The following is a 10,185-nucleotide window of genomic DNA, read 5'->3' on the forward strand; positions in this document are numbered from 1 at the left end:
CACCTGTGCACCCTCTGACTCTCCCCCTGCTTTTTTCCCTGCCTACAACTCTTCCTTACTATTGCTCTGGTGCCAACAGGCTCCATCCTGGAACATGGGAACATGGCCTCAGCCCAGCCCTGTAGTAGTGGTGTGTAGCTGACATCACTGCTATAGGACCAGGTTTCATGCCCCAGGCTGGAGTGCAGATGGAGCCTGCCAGTGCCAGAGAAAGGGGAAGCAGAGGGGGCAGAAGTGACAGGCGGGGGCAAGGGGTAGAGGCTGCAGAGGGGAAGGTGGGGAGGCAGGCAGAAGTGGCACAGTGGGGGGAAATAAGACAGAGGCCCTAGGCTGCAGGGGGTGCGGGCACAACGGGGCAAGAGGGGGATGGCGGACAAGCAGTGGGGCAGTCAAGAAGGAGAAAGGAGCAAGTGTCAGTATGGTTGTTTTCACGCATAGGGACTTTGATATCTTTAATTAAAGGGCATAGTATTATGCACTGTTTGTCATCTAGTAGAATGGGTTATACTGTGGTAAAGGTGGCACCATATTTTTGTGTTGCACATGGAGTTGACATGTACTGTGATTTACTGTACATTGTGATATACTGGACATTTTTGCAGGCTTTGTTTTAACTGGTGGGTCTTCTGACCATGCATTTGATCTACTAGTCAGTGTAAAAATATTGTACAATGTTGAAGTTTAAATGTAAAGCTCTCTACATGCTTTCAAAACGGAGTGCCTAAATTTCTCTTCTAGAAATTGCATAAAGATCTGATTTGTTCACAAAAGCAAAAAGTAGATTTAGACATGCAAAAGAGTTGGCAATAAGCATGCAAAATAGGCATTAATGTATTCAAATGCGTGTTTTCAGGGCTATGACTTTATGTGAATGTGTTATGAATTAGTTTTATGGAAGCAGTTTTGAAGATGTGGCTCTTTATTGTCATTCCATACTTATGACACTATGTTAAAAGTTATGACAATTTTGCAAAGTAAAGACAAGCTGAATTGAAAGATTTAAAGATGCTACTTTAATTGAATTCCTTTAAAACGTATTCTGCAAATATATTTTTTCTTGTAGGTTCGACCTAAGCCAGTTGCCCAGAATAACATTCCTATTGCCCCAGCACCACCTCCAATGCTTGCAGCTCCTCAGCTTATTCAGAGGCCTGTGATGCTGACAACAAAGTTCACACCCACCTCCTTACCCAACTCACAGAACTCAATACACCCAGTTCGTGTTGTTAATGGGCAGACAGCAACCATAGCCAAAACTTTCCCCATGGCACAGCTCACCAGCATTGTAATAGCAGCGCCAGGTACCAGGCTCGCTGGACCTCAGACTGTACAGATCAGCAAACCAAACCTTGAAAAACAGGTATAGATGGGGAGAATGTCTGCTAAATGCCTGTCTTTGTGGATTTGGGCTGAAAGTGTGGTGTTTTTAACATAGCCTATTTGAATTGTTACAAAACCAGTTGTTTTTTTTACTGTTCATCATTTTATTGTCCCAGCTGTGAAAGTTGCGTTTCTGACTTGTGTCTACATTTTTGATGATGTCTACAACACAGATAAGAATAAACAAAAAACGCTGTTTATTTGAGGTCCTTTCGAAAAGCATGGGAGGGGGAGGGGAAATTTAGTTATAAAAATCTGTCTAAATATTTTATAAACAATGGAGAGAAAATAAAAACTACCCCAATGCAGGCATTTTTGCTTTGTTGGTGCCTGTTGATTCACTTGTATGATTTTTCCTTTAAATCACAGGAAGACAAAATGATTATAGCCCATTTCTTAAGATTGGTCAAGTCTCCCATCACTGGTTTTTGGTTAAATGGGTAGGATAGATGCTTCCAAAATCATTGTTTTAGATATTTATTTATTTCTTCTCTCTCCAGGAAAGTGTAAAAAGAAGAGTCCTGCAAATATTATAAAACTTCAAACAATATGATGCAATTGGGTCACATTTTGCAAACTCTTCCCAGTTCAGTTCAGGCAAAACAATCTTTGGCTTTACTTCAGACTCCTTCATGTAAATTAATATATCTTGGAGTTGTCAGGCATATGTTGAGACTGAAAATCTAATGCGTGAAAGATGTATTGTCAGCTCACTTTTGTTCTTAAATTCATAGGGATAAATTGTTGCATGTCTTGTGAGGCAGGTTTACAATCTGTGCTTGGTAGCAATGCATGCCTATTACTTATGAACTGAATAGAAACCTGTGCTGCATTTCCACAATGCTGCATCTTTGATACTGATGTTTTTTGATGTCAGTGTCATTTTTTTTCTCCAAAGGAATACTTGACAGTTCAGGACAACGTTGAAAAGCATAAAGAATAAATGAGATAATTTAATTAGCTATATGCAGTCTTTCTGTACAACTTCCTCATTCTTAATGAATAAGAATGTTTACAGGAAACAGAATTTGTACCACTTCAGAATTCATCTTCTCCTTACTCTTAGTTTGTGACATCACAGAAATGCCACACACTGAGGGTCATCATGCAGGTCATTATGATGTTGAGAGCAATGGATTCTGACTTCCAGGAAGAACTGAACCACAGGAGCATCTGAGCTCTTACGAGTCACAGAGCCAGTTTTCAGGCAAACAGTACTCATAATGAAGAATGAGGGGGAAGAAATACAGAATGTATGTACCATTCAGAATAGTTTCTAGACAGAGGCTTTTCATGGAATGTTTTTCCATAAGGTATCAGTTGCTCTGTAATCGCTCCACTACCCATGCAGCTTTATAAATATTTCTGCCAATGTGGTTAACTGCAGAGATGACCTCTATTACTTATGTGGTTGCTTGATTGGGTTGCCTGAGTAGCTGTGATTCTGCATTTTCTTGGTTTGGGGCCTGTTTCATTTCATTGTTAAAGCAGGGTTTGTTGTTTAAATTTTGTCTCACCTCCTCGGATTCTCAAGAAAATCTCATTTATGTACTGCCAGATTTCAACTTTTTTCCCCAATAATTCTTCTAAACTAAAAGTACTTACTTTCCTAACTAAGATGCATTCTTCATATGGAATTGTACTTGTTCCTTTTCAGACTATTAAGCCCCATGTGGAAGCAGAGGAGAAACAAACAGAAAATCGTACAGTTACTCCACCTGCTGCACCCAAGCCAAAACGAGAAGAAAATCCACAGGTATCAGAGCAAAAAAGTGTTTTCTTTTTCTAGGATAAACAAGATGTCCTATTTTTCAAAAATTACTGTATACTAGGAGAAACTATGGGGATGTATCTACTGGTTTCTTCGTTATCCCTCTGACCATATGTTTACACTTCCTTTCTCTCTGACATGTTTTTTTTTTCCCTTTCCCCCTTTCAAGACTTCTTCATTTTACTTACAGTGTTCTTACTGGACAAGACTAGGTAATAAGGCTGGGGGGATACTGTATTTATATGCAAACAGTGCATTGATGTTTTTTTCAGCATTGAAATAATTTGGGACTCAGGTTTTACTCTTTAGAAATTTTCCCAGCCACATCAGGAAGCTGGTAGCACCACTAGAGATTTTCCACCCCTTTGAGATCTCAGACTTGTGGAATCATTTACCATGTTGGAAAATCATTTTTATTTTGCACTCTAAGCTTTTACTGCCTTGATACTTTTATTTTAATGAGCATAAAAAAATAATCATCTCTGCCCTAGAGCTTGTCTTGTTTCTATGTTATCTGATGTTGGGACAGACAGGGTATGAACTTTTTTATCCCAACTTGTATCCAGAATGTCTGAACCCTTTTCTAGAATAGACATTGCTTAAAGCCTACCTATGATACAAAATATTGGGCCTGGTTACAGTATGGTTAAAATATGTAATATAGGTGGTATAGAACTGTGTCAGAACCAGGTCCACTAACTGAGGTCTTTTTTTGTAGTGTAGATGGATTTGTAGTGACCATTAGTTTACCTTTAAATATTGCAACTGGTGATTCGCATTCTTGGCTAAATATGCACTTTCTACACTGAAGCTGGAATCCCTTAAAACATTTGACCATTAAAAAGCTGCAGATTAGAATTGAAGTTCCTAGGATCCGTGGTCCTGAATATTTTCACTTCCTTCCAGCTGCATGAACAAAGGAGTTAGTTGTCTCTATTCTACATATTTGTTCTCTAAGCCATTGGTTTTGCCCTCTTCACCAAAATCTTTGCAGATAGTCTTTTTAGTTATTTTTTTTTAAATCTGACTAAAATAGGTGAACGTGTTAGATGTAGTAATAAATATATAGTAGAACATGAAGTATTTTTGCTGGGTTCTGTTATTTCCTTTTCTGTCAGTGTCATGTTATGTCAATTTCTGTAATAGAGATGTGACCAAAATTTTAAAATAACCAAAGAAGTTCAAATGGTGCTCATCTGTTGGTGGAAAAGTATTGGCTTTGCTCTTGCTATCTAAAGTTCCTTGGGATGAGTTACTTTTCATGCTGGTGGTGAGTTCTTGTGCTGTTTCCATGTCCACCTCTCTTCCATACTAGCAAGACTGAATTCTTCCCCTTCACACAATACTCCACATCTTTCCTAGTAAAAGAGATGTTGAACACTTCTGAAACTGAATTAGGTTTCTTTTGTCCTAATGGACAAGCTGAAGCTCACATCCACCTGACCACCTGAACTGAGAGGATACAGAAACTAAGGAGGAAAAAATGTATTGCTGTCCCTTTGCTTACCATTCACCTAATTGTCACTCAAGCCTTGTTGCTGCGTCTGGAGGCTCGGGTCCAAAGGTTTGAGTAGTAATCAAAAAAGGCTTTAAAGCCACAAGAGGCTTGAAAAGAAGCTGCTTCTTTCTTAGTGAAGACAGGTCTTTTAGATAGACAGATGAGGTTCCAAGAAATTATTCCTTCTTGCCGTTATCTAGCACAAGGGCAGGCAGTTACTTTGTCCAGAGGTCCACCTAGGGAGTTTGTCATGGGCTGGGTCAGCAACCCCTCCTCCCCTGCCTGCAACAGCTCACCAAAACTCCCTAAGTGGTTCCCGCGCAAGGCTGGGTGGTTGGGATGGGGCCACAGGTGGGTGGGGGCGACATCCAGGAGCAAGACAGGTCGGGGAGATGGGGCTGGGATCTTGGCAGTGAAAGAACAGGGCTGGGGCAGAGCCATGCTCAGGGCTGGGGCCCAGGGCAGAGCTATGATCCATTGCCCTGTGACAGGTGCTGGTCCTGTGGGCAGCGGTGTGCAGGGAGAGGACTGTTGTCTCTGCCTTGGGTTCTGTCCCCACCCTGTCGCCACCCAGCAATTCCAGGGTCTCCATGGAGACCAGCTGGGACCCGCACATGCTGGCTGCATGGCCAGATGGGATGGAACTGTAGCTGTGTGGGGAGCTTCATCTAGGAGCAGGAGGTGGGCAGGGCTGAAGATCAGGGTCAGGGAGCCGAGCCCAGTGTAAAGCCGCAATTTACCCCCCACACGTCCCTGCCTGTGGAACTGGTGCCCCTCACAGGGACGTGCAGGGAGCAGATTGTGGCTCTGCCCTGGGTCCTGGCCTCTGCGCTGTCACTGCCCCATGGTCCCAGCCATACCCACCTATCCTGCTCCTGGACATAGCTCCCCATCTGCCTGCAGCCCCATTACATCCACCCAGCCATGCACCCTGCCCACTCAGGTCCTGCCCCTAGCCAGGGATGTGAGGTGGATAGGCCGGGGTAGCAGGGCTTGGACCAGCAGCTGGAAGCTACTGCTGGAGCTGCTGGGAAATGAACTCTGGCCATTGTGCCACCCCGCTGCACACCTGGAGGGGGGGGATGGTACTGGCCACATATGCCATGGCCTGGGCTGCCCCCCTGGGCCAGATGGGGCCAAAGGACCTGCTGCAGGCCAGACAAAATGCCTTGGTGGGCCAGATCTGGCTGTATTTTGCCCACCCCTAATCTAGCATCTTGATTGCTTCACTAAAACCAGGGAATAACTCGCTATTACATTCTGGAATACCTGAGACATAACTGAAATCTGATATCAAAGCATCTCTGGTGTCAGCTTCACTGACCCTTGGATGGGGTTGGAAGCTTCCTCCAAAAGGTCTCAGCTCCATGGTGTTATCTGACTGCTATTGCTAGCAGGATGGTCGAATGTTCTTTTGTTTGTGCCAAAGAATGCTAGTGCCAAAACAGTTCTTAAACTATGGTCTTCAGGCTGTCAGTGGTTTCCAGAGTCCCTCCTGATGTTTAACAATGTGCAATATTTGGGGAGCCAAACAATAGGGAATTGTGGTGCTATATAACCACTCTAAAACTTCTAGATGGCAGTTGAATTATGCTGGTATCTACTGCAGGACAATCATCTAGTTAATTCAGAGCTGAATGGAGAGTAGAGAGACCTTTATTCCATTACCATCTCTGCCAATTACTAGTATGACCGTGGGCAAATCACATCTCCACATCTCTGTGTCTTAGTCTAGCATTTTTCAAGCCATGGGTTGCAACCCAAAAGTGGGTTACAAGAATATATGAAGGGGTCATGAACAAACTTAAAAAATGGATCAACAAACTTTAAAAATTAATTCTCCTTTAAAGGATAAAAAAGTGGGAAACAGTGGCTTTTCCCTTGTAGGCTGGCAGAGTTCCAGCCTGTAAGGGGCTGCTTGGGGCCTTCCATGCCCTACACCCCCTGCCCCACACACAGAGTGAGTGAGGGGTACTGGGTTGAGACTGGCCATCTATGGATCCCAGTACAAAAAAGATTGAAAACCACTGCCTTAGCCCCCCATTTATACAACTGGGTTAACGTTTCTTCTTTGAGATCTACAGACTAAAGATGCTGCATAAAGACTAAAGCATTACAGTATTTTCAGTATTTGGTTGGTTACCAGCTGACTTTGGCAGTTGGAAGCAGCTCCTGTTAATGATTATAACTGAAGTTAATGTATTTTTTTCTCTCCGGCACAGAAACTTGCCTTTATGGTGTCTCTAGGGCTGGTTACACATGACCATCTGGAAGGTAAGAGAAGTAATCAAAAGTTGGTTCTTGAGCTCTCATATGAATCATAGAATCATAGAAAAGTAGGGCTGGAAGAGACCTCTAGAGGTTATCTAGGAAGTTCCCAAATAGGTCATTGGACCTTTACCCTTCTCAGGATTTCTCATTTGTTTAATACAGGGGCAGGCAATTATTTTGGGTGGAGGGCCGCTTAGTGAGTTTTGGCAACCCATCGAGGGCCACATGATAGGCAGCCAGGGGCAGATAAATATTTTCTAAATTTTATAGAGGCCTCACGGGCCAGAAAGAATGGCCTGGTGGCCCCCGGGCTGTATTTTGCCCACCCCTGGTTTAATAGAACTATAGTTTGCAAACACATTACAATCAGTCTGATAATTTAACCTTCTTAGTTTTACATTACGATGAAATACTGACTAAAGCTTCAAGGACTTGCACATTTCTACTCTGTATTTGCCTTTCAAAATCAGCAAAGTTGCCTCACATGCATAATGGATGCAGGCTCCCTAGTATACTGAATATCTCAGATTGGAGATGTTGTCACTTGGGAGGGATGGAGCCACTTCAAAAAATAGTTTAGCATAATATTTATGTTTCCTGCTGTTTTCAAGCCCAAGAGTGTAACACTGATGCCCGTCTTCAGCATTGTGTGTTTTCCATGAAAAGTCTGATAGTCAGATATCTATCATTTGCAGACTGTCTAATGTAGGCTTTGTAATGCTAGCTGAATCCAGTGTTTCTAACCTGGGCCTTTTGTGTTTCACAAGAAATCCAAAGTAAGAGACAAGAGAGAAAAAGAAGAACAACTGCAAATCCAGTATACAGCGGAGCCGTTTTCGAGCCTGAGGTATCAGTCTAATGTTGGCACTTTGATTCTGTACTTGTGTGTACTGATGCCACTTTACTACCTGCTAAGCTACCTGACACGAAGCTAGACAGATAGGCCATCATTATAATTCAAGAGGCCAGTGTGGTAATGTGACCCTCATGGTTTTAAATAGTAAATGCAGAGTTATTTCCTCAGGGGTGTAGGTTGTAGCCATGTTGGTCTAAGGACATAGGCAGACAAGGTTCTTTGGGTGAATCTGATATCTTTTATTAGACCAACTAAATAGTTGGAGAACAATTTTTAATTAAAAGTTTTATTTCCTCTTAATATTTAACTTTTGTTCCCCCTCCCAGTCTTTGTAGTTGCTGCAAACCTGTCATTAAATGGCAGAGTCTTCATCATATTTTGAGTTTGGCCTATAGCAATCCAGAAATCAGAAGCAATATGGAAGTCCAACCAAAGCTGTTTCCTAAGAACAGCAGAGGCAAGCAAGCCCAGTTTGTACTGTAGCGCTCTGCTTGAGGTATTGCAAAACTGTTTTTTGTCAAAAAAAAAAAAAAAAGAAGAAGAAAGAAAGAGCTCACTAAAATTTATCTTCTCTCACCTAAAGCGCAAGAAGAGTGCAGTCACGTATCTGAACAGTACAATGCATCCTGGGACACGTAAAAGAGGTAGGTTATTCTCAGACATGCCTGCTTTCTATATGCCTATCATCATGCTTTCCTCTGTCTCCTATCATCAGTCCCTTTGATGATGGAACAGAAGTGAAACAATGAAGGATTTTCAGATACTGAGCTTTACATTTGCCCTGTAAATTCCCATAGTAGACAGGAACAAAAATTTCGGGGATTAATGCAGTTTTATGGGGCAGCTAAATGATGCATTTCAATCTCACTCTCTTTAAATAAGACAATGTACAGAACAAAGTATAAGATGCAATGTTTGAACACCATTTAATGGAGTAGAGCTGTAGCTATGGTGTTCTTTCAGTGTCTAATTTGCATTGATACTGTCAGGAAAAAAAGGACATTCTGGGATAAGTATCTGTAACTAATCATGAAGGGAATTTGAGAGTGGAAAGAGCCCCATAGTGTGCTGCTAATGAAATGAATGGATCTTCCAAACATTTTCCCTTCCCAGAGGAAGGTTTCCTTGTTCAGGCTGAACATCCTTCAGAAACCCAAACAGTCCTTAATGCCACTTGTGCTACAAGGTGGAAGGGTCTTTCATATAGGTGCTTACTGTCATTGAGAGGGCTTCATTTACAAGGCAGGAGTTCTCCTTCAGAACAGGTGACATTTTAAGATCTGGACTCTCAGGTTAGCTTTTACCTCCAAGGAACACAGAGCATTCTGTTCTCTTGCCATGTGCAGTTCCGTATATCAAAAGGGAGCTCTGCCATATGTATGTGATAAGGACATCTTTTCCTGACTTCTTAATACCTCTTACTGGGTCCCCAAATCTCCTCTGATCCGGGGCTTTCTGTTCAAAAGCAAATAAGTGGACTGAAGCTATGGCCCTCCCAAGAACACATCTTGCAAGCTGCTGTCTTGTTTGTAATTAAAATCAGGGATGTGTATATTCCATGTGTGTTTTGATGAGCTTGAATATATGTACCTGTGCATGTGTGTGTTTTGTGTAATGGACTAGATGGCTCAAGAAATTGGCAATGGGATATATAACCTTTCACTTCTAGGTCATTGGTTTAATCTGGCCAAGAATAAAAGTGATTGAATTTTTTTTAACTCTTTGGTGGCTGATTTTAATCCAGGTCATGTGGGTAAGTGTGCACGTGATCATGCTTTGTTTCAGTGTTAGTATTCTTGGCCAAAAGGTCAAGTATTCAAATAACTCTTCCCTTCCTTGGAGTACCCTCTCCAGTTCATAGTTGAGGCATATAGACAGGGCAGCATGGTGAACTTAGCATTTCTGCAGCCATGCTGCCTGTGAATGAAGGATATTGGTCTCCACAGCCACCCCCTTAATAATTCTAAATGAGTTTTTAAAAAGAGACAGTAACACAATTATTTGTAGCATCCTGTTAGTGACCTGCAAATAAAGATATAGATTGTTTCCACTGACTTCTAATTACCACTGCATTCACGTTATTTGTGTTACTTTACTAGATAGATTGTAAATGCATTAGTTGATTTGTATATAGATGTTTTTTCTTAGACTGTTTTTGCACTTCTGGCAGGAATACAGAGATAATTGACAGCGCTGACTTTTATGTCCTGAGAAAGCAGGAGGCATATCTTACAACATATATACTGCTGTAAATGTTCAGAATGTCCACTGTTGACATCCAAACTCTCAAAGCAGTATACAAGAGTGATATGTGTTCGAATATTAGATGCTGTTGTTGAGTACACTTGGCTTGCATTATCAAATTTTCCTCCAGTTAGGAGGGCTAGGAACTTACCTTTCTAAATTGAA

The 10,185-nt window shown here is 41.9% G+C and overlaps 2 protein-coding genes across 14 annotated transcripts in view; one reads left to right on the forward strand and one right to left on the reverse strand.

Moving 5' to 3' along the window:
* PHF21A (PHD finger protein 21A) overlaps window positions 1–10,185 on the forward strand; it is a 268,370-nt gene that overhangs the window by 220,378 nt on the left and 37,807 nt on the right. For all 13 annotated transcript variants that reach the window (XM_019519314.1, XM_019519313.1, XM_019519325.1 and 10 more), the window contains 5 exons: window positions 1,064–1,360; window positions 3,038–3,136; window positions 6,872–6,923; window positions 7,688–7,767; window positions 8,360–8,420. In XM_019519314.1, the coding sequence (XP_019374859.1) occupies window positions 1,064–1,360; window positions 3,038–3,136; window positions 6,872–6,923; window positions 7,688–7,767; window positions 8,360–8,420 (589 nt within the window). The remainder of the gene's footprint in view (window positions 1–1,063; window positions 1,361–3,037; window positions 3,137–6,871; window positions 6,924–7,687; window positions 7,768–8,359; window positions 8,421–10,185) is intronic.
* The window catches only part of LARGE2 (LARGE xylosyl- and glucuronyltransferase 2), a 100,183-nt gene that overhangs the window by 723 nt on the left and 89,275 nt on the right, over window positions 1–10,185 (reverse strand). The window lies entirely within an intron of this gene.

Source organism: Gavialis gangeticus, unplaced genomic scaffold (assembly GCF_001723915.1).
Source record: "Gavialis gangeticus isolate Ggan-Ray unplaced genomic scaffold, GavGan_comp1, whole genome shotgun sequence".
Classification (NCBI taxonomy): domain Eukaryota; kingdom Metazoa; phylum Chordata; order Crocodylia; family Gavialidae; genus Gavialis; species Gavialis gangeticus.